Source organism: Nilaparvata lugens, chromosome 7 (genome assembly GCF_014356525.2).
Source record: "Nilaparvata lugens isolate BPH chromosome 7, ASM1435652v1, whole genome shotgun sequence".
Classification (NCBI taxonomy): domain Eukaryota; kingdom Metazoa; phylum Arthropoda; class Insecta; order Hemiptera; family Delphacidae; genus Nilaparvata; species Nilaparvata lugens.
In genome coordinates, this window is record NC_052510.1 from 44,955,387 (window position 1) to 44,979,942 (window position 24,556).

At 32.8% G+C, this 24,556-nt stretch overlaps 1 protein-coding gene across 1 annotated transcript; it reads right to left on the reverse strand.

The window, feature by feature from the left end:
- Window positions 1-6,486: 6,486 nt before the first annotated feature.
- LOC111051210 (transmembrane channel-like protein 5) lies at window positions 6,487-24,373 on the reverse strand. Its single transcript, XM_039431951.1, is given in 16 exon segments — window positions 6,487-7,937; window positions 10,958-11,116; window positions 12,323-12,456; window positions 12,786-12,948; window positions 14,527-14,636; window positions 15,634-15,656; window positions 15,659-15,753; window positions 17,557-17,696; window positions 18,271-18,489; window positions 19,105-19,255; window positions 19,673-19,818; window positions 20,821-20,992; window positions 21,663-21,814; window positions 22,536-22,683; window positions 23,720-23,926; window positions 24,318-24,373. Coding segments are annotated over 16 exon segments (2,304 nt in total). The 3' UTR covers window positions 6,487-7,708.
- Window positions 24,374-24,556: the final 183 nt, after the last annotated feature.

Below are 24,556 nucleotides of genomic sequence, written 5' to 3' on the forward strand. Positions count from 1 at the left end.
ATGATTTTAGAACCATATTTGTTGAAATTCTATGCTCAAAGTTGATTGATATCTTTTAAAAATATATTTAATTTTTTTAATTTTATTCAAATGAAGTCCACATGAGTCTGTGACTTGTGAATGGGTAAGAAATATATTTAGTTACCTTTTTCACAAACAGCTTCTGGCTTGCAGTGGACCTTGCATACTCCGTTGTAGCTCTTGGAGCTTGAAGTAGAATGTTTCTGATCACGATGTCTTGAACACAGGTGACATCTTCTCTTTGATGGGGCAGGTCCGGTGTTGTTGAGATGTTGAGGCTGATCTTCAACATTGCAAATTCGCCTGATGGTTGACTTCAGCTCCCTGGGTATATTGTTCATGAGCATTCGCTGTTTCAGTTGATTATCAATAAGATTTCTCCACAAAGCTATCAAGAATTCACGTCGCATCATTTTTAGCTGAGGGTTAACAGCATGAAGAATAATGTTATAGCATTAACCCCAGCTATGTTAATTACAGCATACCAAACTGTCATAGGCCACCTAGCTCTGAGTGCGACGACTGACGGAAAACTGCGCACATTCCTGGTCCAAGGAGTCTACTCCCACTTTTGTTATGTTGTAGAAGTCAATAATTTCTGGAAGTTTGTCTTCACGGTCGTTTAGAATTACTTCATCATAATGCATCAAAGAGATGATTACTACTGCCCTGTTATATTTGGGAACCGAGAAATCAAAGTTTTATCATTGGTGAAGGCAAAATCTGTTGAGGGTATTGGTCGGTCCTTATTGGGTAGGAAACTTTGTGGAATCTCCAATTTTTTTTCTCATAGTCCCCACATAAGTTAGACCTTCTCTTTTGAGCTCATTCACTAGCTCAACAGATGTGAACAATTATCGGCCGTTGTGTTTCTATTTGTCATCGAAATAGGCTTGATAAGGTTTAGAACTTCCAAATGTTGGCTTCATAAGTTTTTTTTTGGATTTGGATATTGATTTGCACAATAAATTGTTCCATTCACAAAATAACTTGTTCTGGCATCAGATAATATGAAAATCCTGATTCCATACTTAGCAGGATTGCTTTTCATATAAACTCTGTACCTGAATTTTCCTCTGAAAGGCAACAACATCTCATCAATCATTGTGTATTGCCCACATGAGAAATTGGATTTTGAGTTTGAAATTGCTGCCAGTGGATCATCTTTTTGTCTTTCCGGTCTTGTTGCAATACAACCAAAACGCAAGGCTGTTAGCAAGAACAGAAATCTATTTTTGGTCCTTGTAGCCCTAAAGATATCTCGACCAGTGCCATCAGTCGCGAATAAAGCCGTAAGGTACTCGTGATTTGACTTGAAGACACCAGCCAAGTATAGCAATCCCAAAAACTCCACTTCTATTTTGTGTTCAATATCATGGCAATTCAATGTTTTGCCACCATATCTCCCTGCTAAATCAGTTATTTTTTGATTTGTAAAATCAATTATTTCCTCTAACATATTATCATCAATCAGTAGACGCCATGCATCTAATGGAATCTTTGGTTGCTGAATACGAGTATTTCCTTTAACACCTGGAACTTTAGTTATTATATTATGAGCACGTGTTCGGGAGTTATGTGGAGAATCCAAGCACCATTTGAAAGGAAGAATTCTTTTTTATCATCATTTTATTTCTTCTATCCAATACACACACCTTCCAGCTATCTAATTGCAGGATCATCTTCATCATTCACAGGTTGAACGATTTCATTGTGTGATTCTTCATCATTTTCGGAACTATCATAAGTATCTGCTGATTCATCTCTTTGTTTTGGCTCATTTGGTACAAAATCCGGATCTTCATCCAGATCATCACCAAATATTTCTGGTACACTGTCATGGTCACTTTCTTCCAAACCATCTTCATTGTCAGAGCATAACTCATCTTCAAAAAAACTCCCATCTAAAATATTTGTCATCTCTTCAGTCGTCAAAGCACCAGATCTCCCACCCATGTTATGCTGTTTTATGTAACCAAAATATTTCCTAACTATCCACTTATAACAACCTACAAAAAGAGTCGTATAATACAACATAAATATAGAAATCTGCACCACATACCTTATACTTTGTTATATCACAATAATATTCACTATAAAATTTATTATAATGTATATTTTCTATTATAATATGGAATGATATTCACTAATGACCTAATATTTAGTGAATAAGTATTCACTAATTACCTAACCTACGAACACGATTAGCCTACAAAAACGAGTCAAGAAAGTGAAATAAAACCAGAAATGTTGAAATCTGCAACACAGCAAAAAGTTACACTTCTACCCTGGCGGGGTCAAAACTGACCCAGAAGCCTCTGGACAGTGAATAAGTACCCACAGAAATGCAAGGTTAATGCCATGTGACTGCCATCAACTGGGATTACATGAACGCACGGCTCCATACAATGACACCTCGTGGAGGAATATAAAAATAAAAACGCTTGTGGTCAAATTTGACCCCATCAAGGAAGTTAAGGGGTATTTGAGACTGGTCAGTCACTTGTAATTCAATAGTCAAAATTCTTTATTACATATTCTTCAAGAACAGTAATTGAGAAAATGTTAGAAGTAAATGAGTAGTCAATTGTAATTGAGAATAGTCAATTGTATTTGAGAAGTGTCAAATGTAAATGAGAAGATATCAATTGAAAATGAGAAAAACGATCACCTGATATTCCCAAATTACATGTGAAGATTTCTCAAATACAAATTACTATTCTCAATAATTATAATTGATACTTTCTCAAATACAATTGGAAAAGGGTTAGTACAGTGGAATGAGTTATAGTGATTCCACTAATTATATACCGGGTGATTACAAATGAAATAGACAGTTTGAATGGCTTGTAGAGAATTTATTATTTAAAAGTTTAGATCATTACTTACATGATTACATAGAAGAATTCTTGAAGTTTTTATTGAAAATTTACATATGTTCAATGTGTGTACCATTTGCAACACAACAGATATCAACACGGTAGTCAAATTCTGACCACACACGACTAAGCATCTCACGGTTAACTGTAGCAAGAGCATTTGTGATTCGTTGTTTAAGATCATCGATATCAACAGGAAGCGGTGGTACGAAAACACTGTCTTTTACATAGGGCCCATACAAGAAAAAGTCGCAGGGCGTTAGGTCCGGACTACGAGGTGGCCACGGCTGAAACACAACGTTTTCCTCACTTGCACGGCCGATCCATCGTCTAGGAAGATGTTCATCCAGATACCCTCTGACGTCTGAGTACCAGTGAGGCGGAGCTCCATCTTGTACAAAAATGAAGTTACAACTATCTTCATGGAGTTGAGGCATTAACCATTCGGTTAACATGTCCAGATAAATTCTTCCAGTTACTGATGGTTCTTGGAAGAAGAAAGGCCCGTAAACCTTTTCACAAGATAAAGCGCAAAACACGTTCACTTTAGGAGAATCGCGTAGGCTATATGCTGTACAGTCTCTCTTGGGTTTTCTTTTCCCCATACTCGTACATTATGTCTGTTAACTTTTCCACTAATGTGAAAAGTGCATTCATCACTGAAAATTAGGCGATTAAACAATGTGTTGTCATTTTCAAGACAATGTTGCATCTCTTGACAAAAATTTTTATGTACAACTTTATCATTTTCATTTAAACTTTGTACTAACTGCAATTTATAAGGTGTCATTTTCAAACGTTTCCGCAGAATTTTCCACACAGTAGGTTGAGGAATTTGCAATTCTAAACTCGCTGATCTAGTCGATTTTCCTGGACTTCTTACAAAAACATCACGAACACTATCAATTTTTTCTTCTGTAACAGAAGGTCTTCTAGTACTCTTCTTCTTCCACACACATCCACTGCTTTCAAAACGTTCATACCAGTCAAAATTGATTGCCTTGTTGGTGGTGGTTTACCGTATTTTGTTCTGAAATGACGCTGCACAACAGTAACAGAGTTTGTTTTGGCTAATTCAAGAACACAATAAGCTTTCTCCACTTGAGTAGCGGCCATATTGCTAAACTAAACTGACTGTTGTAACACGGAGCAGCCAACAATAGCCAGCAACAGTTCTACCAACATAAACTTTAAGAAATTCCCTACAAACCTATATCACTTACTATGTTGAAATACACCAGTTTAATTTTGTACAGGCTATTGAAGTTGTCTATTTCATTTGTAATCACCCGGTATATATATTTTTCAATAAAAATAATTTATAGCACTTCTTTATAGGCATATTTAGAAAATTGGTATGTTATGAGGAAGAGGAAGAAATCCATCAAAAAACTGAATTCAATGAAATATTTTATTTTAATTTACGTGAGGAAGCTCATAGAATCTTGGACTTTCAAAATGATGTAGGCCTATCGTTTTTATTGGATTACCAATCAATCTCTAACTAACGTTCTGTGCTGTACAACGTCTCATATTGCTCTTAGTAGCACCAGAGAAAACTCCTATAATTCTGTGGTAGCACCTAATAAACGTTTAAGAACAAGACACAATGAACTTGCCGTCCTTGAAGTTGGACATTTTTTTTGAGTCTTCTTAATGTAACAAGCACTATATGAATCTTACTATTCATGTTCTACGAAATTATTCTGAGTTGTGCATAATATATAAAAATGTATAGTATATTTTATAATAACATTGCAAAAAATGAACCGGAAAAATTATGATATCTTCCTTACATCTTGTAAATTGGAATAATAAATTATTATATTAATTCATTTTGGCAATAAATGAATTTGAATTTACTATGAATAATGTATTCATAAATCATTTATTTGCCATCCAATAAATAATTATTCAAAACAAATAAAAGAAAATACATAATTTTATAATCAAAAGTATAAAATAATAAAACTAGAAAGTAAGCATAAATAATACCAAAATCATAATTAGATACTTTTCATGTGTAATTTGGCATCACCAGCAAAAGGAATTAATCCTTGCCCGCTGGTGAGAGTTGCAATCAGTTAGTTATGCTTGAATAAATTGGTTACACTGGTTGTTTCCTGGTTTTATACAATAATAGAGAAAAAATAAATAATCCACGCTTCAAAAAAATTAGATAATGCTTTCAATTGAAAAGAAATAGTTTTCTATTATCCAATTTTTTAGTATTTTGTAATTAATTCTTGCTTCCAGATCAAAAGGCAATTCATTTATGAATCTTGTACGTATATAAATGAGCTGTCTTCTAACTACTGTTAGTTTTGTTTTTATAGGTTGTATTTGTTCTAAAATCATATTGAACTACCTATATCATTTAATGAAAGATTGTTTTTATACTTAATAATATATTTTGCTAAATGTTTTAAGTACAATTGCCTTACAGCCATCACATTAAATTCTTCAAATAGCAGATTAGTTGGATGCAATCGAGGTTTATTCAATATATTGTTTTAATAATACACTTTTGAGTGATAAATACGTTAATTAATTAATTAAATGGCTATCGAAAGCTCCACCCCAGATTGTTATCCTATAATGATAATAAATACATTTACATTGGCTTAGGCGGTTATGGCTTATCATTCTTTGCACTTCCACTAATATAAACAACTTAATTTTGCATAAATAATCTAATATAGGTTCAATTTCAAGAACAATATTTTTATTTTGGTGTGGAGCAATGTTACGTTGAAATTTAATTAATTCTAAACTTCACCGGAATGAGTTTTGAAGCTTCAGAGTTAAAGCGTACAAATGAAAGGGCTTTGACGTTTTATATTGTAAATTATTTTGGAATACCATTAACATTCACTGAGCTTTATATAATCAATCATACTTTATTATTAAAAAAAACTTTGATGTGTGATAGTCAGGTCACGAGAATGGCCGTTTTCATACACATCGATTTCTTGTAGACAAGTTATGCTTCCAGTCTGTCAAAATAAAACCATTGGTGTCAAATGAAACAGCTCGATATCCTGCCAATTCTGGATCTCATCGTTATTATTCCCGGTGTTGTTGGATTCAAAATATGATGTTGATGAATGGATCACTCATCAAAGGTGTCGGCAGTGCGGAGTGCGGTGTGGATGATTTTGAACAGTTACACACTCATTTTTAAGCAAACACATGTTTAAACTAAATGATTAAGCCAAGCATTTTTAAACTCAAATTTATATTTTTCAACGATATCGGCCAACATAATTATGTGGTCGCAAAATGTGTGTTTGAAAGCGGGCAATATGGTTGAAATTGAAGCGTCTTATGGGGAAATACAGGTGTTGGGTGTTGACCTCGATTACTCTCGCAATCTGTTTAGCACTAGACGGCAGGGCAGCCAACTATACGTTCTCTTCACTAGCCGACCTTTTTCTCATGACAACCATCCTTTACTATTCCAAACTATACAAATACCTTTTTGACATATAATAATTGTAAAAACCATCTGGAGAAAAAACCTCTTGATAGCTCAATTTATTGAGATAATTTTTGTGGGATAATGAATGAAGTAAGGTAGTCGCAGTTGATAGTATCACATTTCAGATCTTTTAATATAACTTCAAACAATAAAATTCCAATCTGCTAAGGTTTGACAATAATACTGTATTGACTAATGAAAACAATATGACCAGCATGCATCAAATCATTTATCTCTCTTACAAAGAAAAATAATTCGTTAGATTCGTGAAGATACGATTTTACAAAGCATTAATGTTAGGAGAGCTTACAATAATATCAACTATTACAACCTCTATAATAAAAAGTTAAAATCACAGATTATTAAATTACATCATGATGTATCTTTCTCCATTCATATTGAGCAAATTCTTAAAATTTTCAAGAACTAGATAGAACCACTTTGAAATTGAAAGAAAATCATTTATACTAGATTATGAAAAATACGAGCATACTCAACTTATATTATTAAATCTAAATTATTCTGTTGAAATTGTTGCAATAATGTCAACTTTTGTTTCTAATAGTATTATTATATCACATTTTTCAATCTTGGCCGATCTAGAACTTAAGAAGGTTGAAAGGCACAAATTTAAATTACGGTTTCATTTCAAAAATTCTAAAATATATATAAAAGAATACCGTACGCCAGCTATCAGAGATCATCCCAGTCAATTCATTTGCTAATTCGTCTAAGGGGAAAAACGTTTATTCAGTAAACAAAAAAGAGGTCTCAAAAAAACTAAAAGAATATGGAAAATACTATTATTTATAATAATGCAAATCTAGTCAATCTGCTTTAGAACACTAAGTACGTATTATCATAAATATATTTTTCCTAAATTCACATTCCGTATAAATAACTTCTTTATTATTAGTTTTTAAGAAAGTACGTTTAATACTGATCATTTTCAAGATCTTCGAGTTTGAGAAAATATCAATGAATGTCATGAGATTATTACTTCTTTTTATCCTAATATAAAAAATTATGTCAAGATCAAGTTGAATGAAGATGTTACAACATGAGAAGAATATACTTTTCTGAATACATAGTAAGTTGTATAAGAAGTTCAGCTAGGCTACTTTTAGTTATAAAATATAAAATTTCTCACTAGCTATATTATTATTGAAAACGTCTAAAGTTACAAAGTTCTAAGTTTTAAGCACAATTGAAATCAATGAGTTAGATCACTAACTAAAAGCTTTGGCAATACGAGATTCGTTGTTAACAGCTATAAAATTGTAAAACTATTACGAATTCGAAAATCACTATTAGTTATAAAATGGCTTCATTGTCTAAAACTATTTTGATGTTGGATGAAGAAACCAGGCGATGGCATTGGCGTCTTGCGTTGTTGCGGCTGACTGCCGGGTCTCGACTTGCGACCGCCCGTCAGCAACGAGATCTGCGTCAGCAGAAACTCCTTGTCCTTGGACTCCGCCACCAACATGCCTCGCAGAATTTCAACCATTTTCATTTGTGCCAACGATTTCTCTCGAAGATAATAAACGCCACCGCTGAAAAAACAATCAAACTTTGTTAGTCGGACAAACTAAAATTGAGTATAGCTCAACTCCAACTGGTAAAAATAATAATTCAAAAGTTATGAATTTCCAAATTTTTCGGAACTCAATAATAAATATTTAATTTGCAATCGGAGCTATGCCGCTATACCCAATACAACACAGGCCTGGTTGCACAACAGCCGGTTAAATTTTAACCGTGATTAATTTCACGAGAGCCAATCAGAGAATGCGTTTTTGAAAAGACGGCTTTTCTGATTGGTTCACGTGGAATTAATTACGGTTAAAATTCAACCAACTGTTATGCAACCGGCACAGAGAGTTATAATCAATATGACATTTCAATTTATTTATTCAATCATTCAAAATTGTCTATCATTCTACCAATTTATCTCTATAAATAAATAAATGAATAATTACACAACTTTAAGAAGAGTACCACAGACATATTGATTAACCAGTATAATATTGTTGTAACTTACATTATAATTGTGATATTTGCGTCATGTATTGGATTAATAATGTGTCAAATGGCTGAATTATTAATATTAGACCAAGTCAAATTACTATCTTTTTGAGAATAAATGCTATTTTATATTGAATAAAAATCCAAATAGTTGATACATTCAATCCTAGTAAAAATGTAATCGACGAGATGGATGTTGGTTGAATTAAATAAGCTTTTTAAAGAAAGAAAAATGGGGAATAGATATTATCTAAATTTTATAAAATTGTTAATAAATTGAAATCCAAATTAATAGAACTATTTTATTTATTTATTTTTTTTTTTTTTTAGCACTACAGCCCAATATGAGCTTTGGCCGCCTCCACTACAGCTCTCCACGCTTCTCGGTCATCTGTTAATTGTCTCCATCCTCTATATCCCATTTTTTGGAGATCGTCTCTCACTTCATCTTCCCATCTTATTCTCGGCCTTCCTATCTTTCTTCTTGAATGTAGCCTCTCCTTGAATATTATTTTAGGCATTCTGTTTTCGTTCATTCTACAGATATGTCCAAACCATCTAAGCCGCTGTGCCTTAATAAATTTTACAATATTTCGGCCTTTTATCAATGCCTCGAGCTCTGAATTAGTTCTTCCCCTCCACTCCTCTCCTTCTTTAACTGGACCATAAATCTTTCTTAGGATTTTCCTTTCAAAAACGCCTAAATGGTTTTTGTCTTCTTTTGTTAACGTCCAAGATTCACAGCCGTATGTTACAACAGGTCGAATTAGGCTCTCATATATTTTAAGTTTCGTGTTTCTACATATGAGCCTGTTCTTCAAAAGTTTCATGTTACTGAAGTATGCTCTATTTCCAACCAATACTCTTTGCTTTATGCTGTAACCCATCTTGTTCTCGTTATTTAGTTCAACCCCCAAGTAGCTGAAGTTCCTTACACCTTGAAAGATTTTATCTCCAATTCGGAGGTTTTGTGGAACTCTTCTTGCTTGACTACTTGATATTTTCATGTACCTCGTTTTTCTTTCATTCACTATCAAGCCAATCTTATTCGCCTCTCTTTCTAGCAACAAATACGTTTCCTGTAGGACATCTTTCCTTCTTGCAATTATTGCTACATCGTCCGCATATGCACATACCTGATACATTCGGTGGAAAATATTTCCCCTGTCTAATCCTTCAATAGCTCTATGCAATGCAATATTGAATAGGATTGCAGATAGTCCATCGCCTTGTTTGACACTTGTGTTAAATTCAAAAGTGCTGCTCCTTCTATTACCAATTTTGACCATTGCTGCAGTCCTACTCATTGTCATTTTTGCTAGACTAATGAGCTTTTTTGGTAAGGCGTATTGCTCCAATGTTTTCCATAGCTCACTTCTCACTATGCTATCGAAGGCTTGCTTGAAGTCAATAAATAAAATATGTAAATCCAGGTCATGCTCATAAAACTTTTCCGCGATTTGCCGGATTGTAAAGATTTGATCTGCTGTTGCCCTTTCTGGCCGGAATCCGCATTGATATTCTCCAAGCACTTGTTCTGTGTAGGCCTTAATTCTATTGTTAAGAATACTTGATAAGACTTTATAAGCTACACTGAGAAGAGTTATTCCACGATAGTTATTACAGTCCAGTTTATCGCCCTTTTTATAAATTGGACATATAATACCTATGTTCCAATCTTGAGGCATAGTTTCATCTCTCCATATCAAACTTATCAGCTCATGTATTTCTCTTGACTGTGTCATCACCACCATACTTTATCATTTCTGCCGATATATTATCTTGGCCACCTGCCTTTCCATTCTTCAGGTGCTTTACAGCCATTTCTTAATAGAACTATTAAGTATTATAAAGACAAAAAATGCGAATATAGACAACAGAAGAGAGTGGCCTTCAGCTATTTTCTCTATTTTAAATATTCTTAGTTGCGGAAGCCTTCAGGGTATTTTTTGACAGCACAATTAGCCTAATTCAGATTTTCGTTTGACCAGTATAATTAACTAATTAAGGTTTACGAATTATGTGATAATAATGACACTAGATGTTTGAATAAATTATTCTATTATCTGGACTCAATAAAATATCACCAAAATTTTCAGTGAAAAATATGATTCTAGTAACCTTACTACAGTCCAATACTTAATCGATTCTAAGTGTTGGATAATCATAATGGCATATCATGTGTTCTATTGGTTACAACATAAATTTTTTCTATGTAGTATAGGCAGAGAATCACCTTCCTATAACCTTTCGGTTAAATTTACCAAAATTGATAGTACAAATTGTAGGCCTACAATAGGCCTACATAAATTAAAACTAGATCTGAGTTAGTGAGTTCCGGAAGTGAGCTATTGCACTACTCATCATTATTATTTTGTATAAAATTATGGCTTCACTAGGACTTGATGCCGTTAGAGGTATCAGTCAGATTAACAGTTATGATGTTTTTAGTAGGCATCAACGACTAATCTTGGATTGAAGTTTGTGCAAACATCAGTAAGTGTATCAATGCAACTTGAAATTGTAAAAATGTAATAAATGCACTCACCACATAGATAAAAGTAAACCAGCAACTACTCCCGGTTTTCTAAGAAACATTATGAATGCCCAAAAGTCATTGCCATGACGTAGTTGAAAAACGCCCTCTAGAATCCTTTCATACATGTAAACAGATCCTTTCAACGGACCGCAGTCTGATGTTTTCACTCTGAAAGCAACAAAATTCCAATGTCCAATAATATCACAAAATATTAAATAGGAAATAGAAATTGACGATTTTTAGATAAGATTATTTTTCAGAACTTTACAGTTTATTTCATTTATGTGTAACTCGATAAAAAAACACTAAATTCGCTGTAGGACAAACAACCACCATTATCACGAAGAAAATATAATAATATGTATTCAAGAACCTCTTAAATTATTACGTTATTCCGAATAATAATGATTGAGCAGAGTTTCTAGAATAATGTAATGTGTTGAAGCTCCCATATAGGCTTGTCTGGGGAGTACCTAATAATTTCGTAATAGATGTAATAATTACATTACAGATAATTATTATCTGTTTACAGAAGAATCAGCTATGTACAAACTTTTGAATTCTTCAACAGACCATTCAATATACTTTGTATCTGCGTTTTTGTATGCATCTAATGTAAATAATTTTTTTATGTAATTTATATTTACTTGTTGGAAATCAAGTACCTAATTATTTACGAAATAAAAGAGTATAGAGGTACGTGTGAATGGAATGCATTGCTTGTTTGTTTGCAAAAATGCGGTACTCAAATTTCTAGGAAGAAGTGACATAACATGAAAGGCTGGCCTTGTCTCATCATAATGCTACAGGTTGAAATGCAATTCTACAGACGCTTCCATCAGTGAGAGGAAAGGCAGATCTCTCACTTGAGGCCAACTCAGAAATAGCCCATAATATCAATTTCAAAGTTTGGCCTTGAGGCCGTATTTGAGCTGGGCCTTGAGTAATTCAAGTTTTTCAAATCAACCACTATTTAGGGCTACTCTTGAATAGAAATAAAAATCCAAGTACCCTTGTTAACCCAAAATTGTTTACCCACAACATGCTTCGGACTTGATAATGACATCATAGCCAAAACATGTTGTGAGTAAACAATTCAAAAAGGGTACTTGGATTTTTATTTTTAAAAATAAAATTATTTTTATTTTTAATAACCTACATTATAATATTTGGACAATTTAAGACAAAATTAGAAAATGAAGAAGTTTTGGGCAATAGCCTGTTTTTTATTTTCAGACTACTATATTGTTTACTCTATCCAATAAATTACTATTATTTTTGTTACAGTAGAAATTAAAATTTAAAATACTCATCTAAAGGTGTTCAAGTTGAATACTGTGTATAAAAACTAGTTTTAGCTGTGCAAATACTTACGAAGTAATGATGTAGCCAAGATTCATTAGAACAGCCAACAGTGATATAAAAGATAAAACCAAAAATAGCGTTTGAGCTTGAGCCGATCTCCAGTTACTACTTGATGAAGGAGCACAATTATACAATAGACTGACCTGTAATAGAAAGTATTCAATAATTTACTAATCAGAAAAAATAATCCATTTACAGAGCTAGCTACTATTTCTATTGTCTCAATCATTGATTAGCTTGGCATTTTTCAACTTGTTTGAAATTGTTGGGAATCGAGTTGGCCCTACTCAGATCTAAGAATGGTTGAATATCTGCATACTACAATCAATAAAAAATAAACGTATTTTATTTTCACCAACATTCATGTTAAGAAGCAGCAGTAAAAAACTTGACAGTAAGGGAAAGATGCAGCAATAAAATCTGACGTTAGGAACTTGAGCAAATTGATATTAGAATAATTTTTCCTACTCACCTTTTTCACATGAAAACTCAAGAACAGTTTGAGTACTATTACTAATGATAATGGTGGACTGAAATAGAAGCCGACCCAGAACAATGTTTGGTTGTAAATTAGATTTAATGTGTTTCTGGCTATATCGAATTCAGCCGCTAGAAGCAGTTCCTTGCAAATATGCCTGAAACAAAATAATATACATTGTTGGACATTTGAAAAAAGTAGAAAGGTATATGGAAAAGTATTAATACAATTGCCATGAATACATCAAATATATTATAATATAGAGTTAGCATAAATTATTGAACACATTTCATAGGTGAATAAAAAAATAACGAATATTAGTAGCGCGCCTATTTTTGTGGCAAACATTAGTGTAGCTGTTATAATTTGTGATGACCTTCATCGAAGCACACGTCGGCTCATTGGTGGGGTGACAGAGCGTCAGGAAAAAGCTATGTGCGTTCTGTGGTTTTGCGAAAGCAAATCGGTTATTGCTGTTCAAAGACGTTTCCGTTTACAGTATGGTCGTGAAAAATATGTTGCATGCAACGACTTATGTAATATTGATGATCTGAAACGAAGAATTGAAGGCGTAATTTAGGACAGAAATAATCCATAAAACTCTGGAAAAATAATCAACAATGTAAGGCGTGAAATTGAATATCGTCTAGATATTTTATGTGCAACAGAAGGTGCTCACGTAGAAATTTGTTGAACTTGTCATGTGTTATAAATAAAACCATTTGTAATTGGCTTTTCAATATTCATGTTAGTACACTTACTGTTTATTTTTTATTCACCTATAAAATGTGTTCAATATGTATAAAATTATGTTCACTCTGTTTACAAGACCTAATTAACTAAAACCTGATTAATTAAATTATGGATAGGTAGCATAGAAAAGTCGTTGCAAAACATTTAAACAGAAAAATAATGGTTTCAAGCAATAATGAGCATCTTCCACACTGTCAAACAATAATTTTGTTCGCAAAGTACCAAGCCATTATTGTAGAAGTTCTTTCACACAAACTTGAAATCCACTTTTAGGTCAGTGAGCCACATACACGAAATTTATATAATATGGTGTGAAGAACAGGGTAATACGCCAGTAGAACGAACATTCTTCACCAATGTTTTGACTAAAGAAAAAATAATCATTCATAAGCCTAGAAAATATAAATGTGATGTGTGCTGCGGTTTCAATTTGAAAACTTAGAATAGTCACATCAGAATGAAAAATGAGGCTAGACAATCCAAAAATAAAGCAAATGATGTAGCAGATGACTATTATCTAGTATTGACCATGGACTTGCAAAATGTTTCACTTTGATTGATTGAAACGCCCCCATCAATGAAGTTGAATGAATTCACCTCATGCATTATAGATTTCCTATCTAAAAATACGACAAACAACCACATAAAAAGTTATAATCATATCCGATGGATGCTGCTATCAAAACAGAAACAGAGTTTTAGCCAGTGCACTGTGCGATTTTGCAATTGAACATACAATTATAGTAGAACAGTATTACTTAGAAAAATGACATAACATGATGGAATGCGAGAGTGTCCACGCAACATTGAAAAAAGTTTTTCAATGATCACTGAATGATAAAGTATAGAGAATTGAAGTAGTATAATCATTTCAATGAATAATTATGTACTATTAAAACAATAAATTAATTATTATCATTATTATTTGAAAAAGTAAGTCTCAATAAATAGTTTAAAGAGAGATCATTGAAAAAATACCTACCTTTGAAGAATACTACGTAGAAATTCGACACATGTTAAAGCTACTCCACTGAGTAAGAAATCCATAAGAATTAACCTATAGACAGCTTGGCCCAGTGAAGTTTCCCAGCACTAGAATTAAGACAAGAAAACAACAATAGATATTACTTTGAATCGGATTGAAAATGGAGAGCAAATGAAAAAATTCCTTTTTTCAAGTATTTGGAAAACCCAAAAAAAATCTTATTACAATTGACTTAAATGATGAATTGTAATTTATAGTTTAATCGAATTGAAACATTTAGTTGGTTCAATCTATAGAGAGATTCCAAAATATTAATATTAGTCATGAAATTTTATTTAAATACTTGATATCATCTCATCACTTCATTCTCAATATTAGTAATTAAGCTGAGCGGTTTTGTAGTTTACACCAAATCTTTGGGATTAAAGACTGCATGGATTTCAGCACGACTTTATAAATCCCTGATTCGAGTGGACGCCCTTATTGACAATCTTCAAACTCGATCGCGAGCAGCAATCATCGTTGTTTGATTAGTTTGATTGCCTTTTAGAAGGCTATTTCAAACTATATCGAATGGATTTTGAAAAAAGATTGAGAAGAAATTGCTTAATTTATTGACTTGAGGTATCCATCCTTATTCTTTCCAGTTTCTACTCTGAATTTCAATGAATCGTATAGTATAGAACTGACACTTTTTAGTTGATTTAATCTATTAAACTTCAAAATATATATTAAAACTTTTTAAACATACTTTAAATGATTGAAAAAGATCCAATGCAAGTATCCAATATAATTTATATATAGTCTGTTGATAGAAAAGAGAGAAAACAATAACAAAGTTTCCTGTTATGTGCGTAAAAAGTGATGAATCATATACGGTTAATAGCTGAACTCAAATACCAGTTCACAAAGCTTTTATTCAGTTCAGTACTTCTGACTTCTTACAGCTCATTTCCAACTCTGAGATCTGTTTATTGAATCGGTCTTGCTGGTTCAAGATCCATTTTCACACGCACTTGTTAGTTTGCATCGTACCTCTCTGCTCCCTAAACAGACTGTAGGAGAAAGTAGAGAAACATAAAAAAAATTGATGTGTTAACTGACCTTTGAAGAGCTCCTTCCTAACAGAATATCACAAGTACAGCTACAACTACACATTCCAAAACAAATGTCCTAACCATGGTTATATACAGCGATGTGCGTGGATCATTGTACCTCTCAAACCTAAAATTAACAAAAACAATAATTTCATCAATAAATCAATGCAAACAATAAATTAATATCAAACTAGACTCAATTGATAATGGTAGTTTTCTGCCTAGTTTTTGTTTTAATTACAAAAAGTAGCTTTTTTACAGCAGACGCGTTTTTAAGCAATGAAATCAATGTTCAGTTGACTCGAATTAACTTGATACTAGAAGCTCATTATCAGTATCCCCAGGAGCATTGAAGCATTCTCTGAACGCTGAAAAATCCAATGTATGTGTATATGAGTCTAGAAACGCACCCTGAAAGAGTTAAAAATGCCTTTAAAGAATTAAAAATGCCTTTAAGGCCAATCCAGCGCTAAGATACAGAGCCATTCAACTAACTCTGGTGGTCGCGGCGGAAATGTGCAAGCACATGAGAACTGGTGCCAACTACAAAAACTGTGTGAAATGTTTTTTTTTCATTTGACTTATAAGTTTCAACTGTAAGTTTGATGTAACAAAATAATGTTATGAAGAACAGAAACCCCGATATTCATTCATATACACACTATACAGGGGTATTTCAGAAGTAGTTTCGAACATTTTAGAGTATTGTTCCTGAATGATAGGAGATTACAAATGTCGTATTCACGAAAACCGTTCACTTTAAAGAAAATTTACAAGATACAAAAAAGTTAGCAAATTTTATCAAGATTTCAAGGATACCTCATTTATTAAGATTGGTCGGAGAATAACAGAGAAATTAATTATTTTCGTATTGCATGCATGACCACTTTTCACAATAATTATTTAAACATCAATATTACATTTTTAATTCCAATTGTTTTTAAGATGAAGCTTTGAAACTCGGTATGGCTCCATATGGCCATCCAGATGATTTTACAATGTTTTTCTGATGATCTTGTTTGTTTATGATCATGCATGCTGTACGAAAATAATTAATTTCTCTGTTATTCTCAGACCAATCTTAATAAATGAGGTATCCTTGAAATTTTGATAACATTTTTCAACTTTTCGTCTCTTGTAATTTTTTTGTAAAGTGAATGGTTTTCGTGAAATTTGCAATCAAAAATATAAAATGGCCGCCATTTTGAAAATTTACATCGAAAATTTTTATTTTATTTTTTGAAGTTGAGTCTTTAGAACATAAGTATTAATGCCAAATTTCAGATGAATACATAATTTCGCTCTTGAGATGAAAATTCTCAAGTGAAAAAACAAAATGGCAGCTATAGGGATAACCGCTGAGTTTTGGACACTTAAAATATGACATTTGTAGTCTCCTATCATCCAGGAACAATACCTTAGAATGTTCGACACTACTTATGAAACACCCTGTATAGTAGATACGTTTTATCAAGTCATAAAGCTTGTTATATTTTAAACTGGATTCCCACAAAATAGTGACAGTGAAAATATAATTCGCATAAGTTCTAATGGGATTATTCATACTCGCTCGGCCGATCTGAATGGGAATAGTCCAATTAGAACTTGTGGGAATTATATTTCCACTGTTCACTGTCACTGTTGTGTGCGAATCCAGCTTCTTTTGAATTGTCGTTCACGCTAGATTCAACTCCATTAATGGATTTGTACAAAGTAAAACTACAGACTATTAGTAAAAATACTATTTGAACATTTCTTGGTATTTAACCGAGATTAAGTGCTGTTTGAAGACGTAATCAGCTTTTTCTTTCTCTCTAGTATCATTTAATTACGGTTGAAATGTAATAGATAATATTGTGCAACCGGAAGTAAATGTTCAAATTGTCTGTTACTGAAACCAAACGTAAATGAATAAATAATGTTGGCTGACCTGACAATCCAAGAGAAGAGCAATGGCATTATGATGAGCAGGAAGGTGACTACGAACGACATGAAGATCGGATCCACCTGCCAATCACGCTCACTCTCATCATCTCCATCAATGCCATTCACCGAAGAACTCAACTTTGGCTGAAACCAACACAAGTTTTTTTATACATTCAGCAAGGATTATTTAGGGCCTACGTATCGTTTCTTATTAATAAATTTAAACTATAATAATCTACAATATAATAAAGGAAAGAATTGACTTATGCACGTATGGGATAGAGAATTCACGAATGACGCAACACGTCTGAACGACTTGAAATTTTGCATAAAGATTCTTAATTTACCGAGGAAAATTATAGGCCTATTTTGAATTATTCAAGATTTCAGATGGTCAAGTTGTCAGTTTGTCAAGTTTTTAATTAAACCATAGTGGAGCACGGGTTACCTACTTGTGTCTAATAATTTGATTGTATGTTATGAGAGATGTTGTGGTATTTCTCCATAATCGAAATAATAAGACGTTGATGTATAAAACCAGTACGTATTTTCATTTTGTTTCTGAAGTTTCAGCCAGTAATTCATCAGTTTCACTTGGTTGCATGGTTTTGGTGTACCGTAATTTAATTAATATAAAACTGATTAATTACCGTACTTATTTTCCATTTAAATCAGTATTGTGACTTGAGTTAAGATGGTAAGTTTGTGAGGTACTTACAGCATACTTGCCAGGTATGATGGCTGTGACAAGGCCCGAGGTGTGACTGTTGAGTTTGTTGAGCAGCAGCCGATTGAGGAGAGTGTAGACTAGAACGCCCGTGCCTCCCAGCATCACAAAGAACAGCACATTCACAACACAACGCACCACCACTATGTACACGCGCCGCATCGATTTCGACTTCTGGTACGACGATTTCAGGTCATCGGTCAACATTTCCTGAAAAACAATAAATTTGTATGCACTACTATATTCTATATCAAATCAAATTTATTCACTCAAATTCATACAAAATAACAATATCAAATGGATGGTTGATTATTACTACTTTTCTAATTTTTGAATCTTAAATAAATAACAAAAAGAACGATTCTAACAAAATACGGCTTCGTATATTACAAATAACTAGGGCCTATATGGACTTTAATATTGGATGAGATTAAAGTTGGAACTAAATAATTGAAGTTTGAATAAAACTGAATAATTATTGATCTTTTAATTGATTTCAAACTATTGTCAATTTTCAATGAGAGATATTGTTTATAAAAAGCAAGTGATTTCAAGGTTTGAAAAACGAACTTAAGAAAAAATTTGAATTTTATTTGATTTCTCAATACCGATGAAGTGAATTTATTGAATTAATATTAGAATATTGAAAATTGTACTAAACGTTTTTTCAATCTGAAAAAAACATATACGAGCAAATTGATTGGAAAAAGTAATTAAATTTCCCTTCAATTAAACAGTTGGATAGTAATAATTTGGTATGAATATTGTCGAAATAGTATAATAACAGTATTTAAAAATAGATGTTTATGAGATGTTATGATTTACCTTCAGTTCACGCGCTAGTGTCTCTGATTTTAGTTTAGCAGCATTTTCGTCTGCAATACTGAAATCCCATGCACAGATTATTTTTAGCGCATAGACGTTTTTTACACCACCTGAAGTTTCAATGAAACTTTTACGATATGACCTTGCCATCCTGTAAAAATTATTTGATTCAAGTATTAAGAAAAATTTGATATTTCAACTAAGTAAAGTGAAGTAAAAATAAAGTTGATATTTCAACTAATGATAAATTATTCAAGACAATTGAAGCAGCAAAATCAATATAGATAGAACTAATCATAATCCTCCCTAGGTAACTTCGAATTGTTTCCTATTGGAGATCTACAATGGAGCATTTGATGACTTGCAAAATTTAGAAATTTGTGTAATTTAGGAGTGCTGGAAAATCTTTAAATTATTACTATTATTGTTACAAGTTTTCAGTAATGATTCATAATTTTCATTATAATATGAACATAGTGCGAATCGATTAGTTATATTTATGTTTCATTGAAATTGATTGATTAATTAATTCATTTCTTAGCTTTCTAAGAAATTCCTACTTACCCACCTAATTGATAGTGTTATGAAGACGAATAAGTAGGAGAAGAAGGCAGTAAAAAAGTATGCCGTCGGAATAGAATAAATGAAAGAGCCAATTTTTAGACTCTGGTCAGTATAAAATCCATAATACATTGTTGAGTTTGTAAAGAATCCCTGAAAAAAAAAACAAATATTCAATTGAAATGATAGATGCATTTTTGATGGATAAGTGAGTCTTTATTTATCAAACATGCCTACCTAGATGCATGAATATAAATAAATTTTATAAATTAACTGCACTTGAATTATTTCACTATCTAAGTTTCCAGACAATTGATTGGTATTTATTCTATCATTGATATAACCGATCTGACTGTTTTGCCTGTCTGGTTCATGTTTTTTCTCATTTTCTCTTCTGAGAATTTCTAGAATCCCTGTCACTGCGGTCTTCAATTTAATATTGTTTTTTATTGATTCTATTAATCAATCAATGTATTAAGTATACTTATTCCAACATTAAAATAATACATCAGCACAATATGTATTATCTATTTCATAATCAAAATATTTATAATAGATCTACATTTTAAGTGTATTCTCTATTATTTACTTCTAACTTCTATGTGCAGATTAAGCTTATGTAATAACGTGGTACTCCCTCCCTACACAGAGATGGATAGTCTAGTAGGGGGATTCCAAAATATGTTGTATATTGTATTTCATATTCGTGTATTATGTTTTTTTTTGGAAAATATATTGAAATTGAATTTCTTTCAGAATGAAAATGCATACTAACTTCAACATCAACATGCTCAAGTTATGAATGGTCAATTTTTCAAATCTTCTGAGACAATTTCGTATGTATAATTATTTCATACAAAATACAAATAATTTAATCATAATAAAACTTTCCATCCACTGTCCTCCTAGTCAGAGGTATCTGGAGCTTATCAATAATATTCTTGTTCTCATACTAAGGAAAAAATGAATAGAAATAAATCTCAGCATGTTGAAGCACACAGTACAATGATAACTATTCAACTGGTTGTTATTCGATGGTCACAAGAAACATTGCTATTCATTCAAATAATGTAACTGTTATACGTGAATGCCACGTCATATAATGTATGAGGTGAATGACACTATAATATATTATGTTGTGGAAATCTGTCTTACCTCTCCAGTAATGAAGTCAGAAAGTGAGAATTGTGACAAGTTTTTCGAAGGTGTGTTTATTGAACTGCTCATGACGTCAGAAACTGAAGTGAGGATATTGTCAACGTGTGCTACTCCATTCCTTTTATATTTCTCAACATAGATGCCCTGAGGTATAATGACGAATATAAAGCTGGAAATTAAATAAACTATAAGCAATAGTTTTCAACAAGCATTTTACTAGGTATTACCATAGAGAAACAATAGCGTAAATAGATATCCCATGGTATAGGGCGTTTATGTCACAGCTTTTACTGTTACCTCAAGCCGATTACTGTCGATTTTTACTGTTTTGACCGGGTAAGAGTGTATGAACGGCACAATATGATAAACTACCAGCGTCATAAAGCTTCACGGGAAAGAACTACGCGGACTATCGGCTTGAGATAACAGTAAAAGTTACGACATAAACGCCCTATACCATGGGATATCTACTTATGCTATTGTTTCTTTATGGTATTACTGATACATAAGCTTCAATATCCTATAGAATAGCAAATAACCAACAGGCTGTAATTCATAATAATTATTCATTGCCAAAAAAACAAAACGTTTTACAAACACTATCACCAATAAGAAAATTTTGACACGTTTTACATATATTTAAATGTACTTAAATTGATAAATAGAAGCTTATTTTTGTTGAAAAGTTGACTAGAATTTGTCATGGAGGAAAATTATGAAAATGAACAAAAAATAAATAACGCTTGAGCATAAAATTATATTAACATTGTTAAAATATACTTGGATTAACTTGAGCCAAATATTGGAAAACTCTCATAGCCAATTTCTTGAGCACTCACCTCATAATGAAAACAAAACAGTTATAAAGGAAAAGCCACCGTAGAAACTTGAAATAAGAAGCGACATCGCTGCCGAAATGCCCTTCTATTGTTTTCAGACTGCCGTACCATAGCTCATAGCCGTAAACTAAATCATGAATCCACATTCTTATCTGAAAAAAAGATTGATACTCTGATTGAATCTGTGACGATAAGTTGACTCTTTCAAGGGCCGTTTGGACAGCCAAAGTTAGAAATCTACTGCTTTAAATCTAGCTAATCTAGAATTTACTGAAACATTTTAACCATCAGCCGATCCAATCTGGTTTGAATTTTGGTTGTGATTGGCAATTTTAAGCACAGAATCTAGAGTGGATAACAGTTTCACTTTTGTCATACCTGTAGAATAAAACCTGTTTTCCTCGCAATTGCTGAAGTTGTTAGTAACAAAAAACAATTGTTCACAGAAAATGAAGCTGATTTTATAACATACTTAAAGCATGAGATTTATACTGACACGGAATTGTCAGCTAACTAATAGGAAGCAAGTGACTCTGAAAAAGGATAAGATTTGTGGTTTCTGTTATTTATAGGTAGGCCTAGTAGAATAAAAGATTCCGGCTCAGTGGCACAAAAGCCTGTTGAATTTTTATCGTGATTAAATGCCTCAAGAACCATTCGGAATAGCCTTCTTGTCAAAAATTAGTATTGGTTCTTGTGAAATTCAATCATGATTGAAATTTAACAGGCTTTTTTGTGCAACTGAGCCTCTTTTTTCAATTCATCTGGTTTAGACGAAGTATACGTGCAATTATCGATCATGTCTTGTTCAATATTGACGCGATCGAGTTTGTAATGAATATGAAATGAGTATGGGTAATGGAAAGAACTTACCCTAGTAAAAACGATACTCAAACGATACTTGAGTCTCCTGAAAAAGCCAATTGGATGAACTTTATTTTTTTGGCTCACAGTTTGAACCAATTTTGCTCTCACCGTTCGTTTTACACTCAAACTCTGCGTCAACTCTTTTAGCGTTTCTCTACAATAAACAAAGAAAATAATAGATGAGAATATTGAATATAAGTTATAAAAAATGATAAATAATAATAGATAGACAACATTCATAAATGAGTTATTCTTGTGAAATGAGCCTTCGAGGCATTAGTTCTTATCCTTAGAAGTTGTTGGAGGATGTATCGGGAATGATTTTCCAAGTCCATTGTGTCCTTCGGAGCACAGAAACGGATACTGAGAATAATTTATAAAAAAAACATTCTAATCCCTTGCATAGGATTATTTCGACAAGAGAAGATCCTGCCTTTGCTGTGTTTGTACATCTTGGAAACATCTTGACACCTGCATGGATTCAGCCGCAGGAAAATATCTCCACACAAGGACAACGAATTTTCTCAGATTCCAGGCGCAGAGTACTGAATTGTTTTAAACAAGTTTTGAGCAGTTGAAGAAACCTGAATAGTCCACCAGCAAGAATTTGGAAAAATTCATCATAAAAAATGCGTTGATTTTTTTTGGAAAATTGGCACCTGGAAGTAACCTAATGTTCAATACAGTTTAAATGAGCTTTTTCGCATCCATAAAGAGTGATATGAACATTTTATTCATGTCACCTTTAATACAGAATCTTAATATTATTCATGGGCTTTGGTTGTAATTCAAGTATACTATAGACATTAACAGATATATTTTTCTACTATATTCTGATATTAAATCTATGTTTTTCTAACATTCAATATGATGTACAGATAAGAAATAAAATTATTATCATTATCAGACTCCATGGTCGAAGTACAATATTCAGTCCATCTAAAAATGCCAGTAATGTACCGGAAAGTGCAAGACGGAGATATGAAGATGGAGATAGCGTGAGATAACATCCCGCAACCGGTGAGTTTATATCAATATTGTTGTCCTTCGGGGAAAAAAGGTATTCTAGGAGACTAAATCTGCTCTTCCTCATTTAGTTTGATCAATACGCTATGTTTTTCACAATTATAGAAACTGAATCATTGAATCCATATAATTGAGTATTTCATTCTTTTCACAATAATACTTACATTCTTAGTTGTTCAGCCAATGGGTCATTGGTCATTAGAGTGGAGTTTCTTTCAATTTGACTGATAATGCAAGCTGCTCTCTTATCCACATCGGTGTTGGGTTGCGTCTCTGCTTGTTCATCTCTATTGTCCTCTCTTATCTCTACATCTTCTTCGTCCTCTCCTTCACCATCGGTTGTCCCACCAACTAAACATTCAATTATTAAACTTCGATTAAACAAATAATTTGATTTGTCATCTATAGAACAGCAGTTTTATTAGTTGAAAAGGTAGGCTATTACTTTATAATCAATATGTGATCAGTTTTTTATAGTCATGAATTGCATGCAAAGTATCAAACAGAGAAAACAGTAGTTATGAATTATTTGAGCTTGGCTATTAGATTCAGCTACCAGTCTCAGCAGTTACTGTGTCACCAAGAGTCGGGGGGTTGGAGCTTTTGATTGTGTGTCCCGTGGCACATTGATTGGAAAGCTGCAGAAATACGGTGTCCACGGTTCAATTTTGAATACAGTCATGAGCTACTTGGAAAAGAAGAGGCATGTGGTTTCACCTGAGGGAGCCTCATCAAGTGATTAAAGTGGGAAGCAAAAAGTACCTTAAGGTTATTGAACCCCTACTCTCGATCCTGTTCCCAGATAGCCAGGGCTCCATCCTCTTCTTTGCAGATGACACCACACTGACAGCTAGAGGGAAAACGGTCGACCAGGAAGCTCAACTGCTGAACAGTATGAAGGTCTGGTTTACAGCGAATAAGTTGAATGAGGAGAAAACGAATGATCTAATATGCTCCCTAATGAGATCATCAGTACACTTTGAACCAGTGAGCTGCTTGTG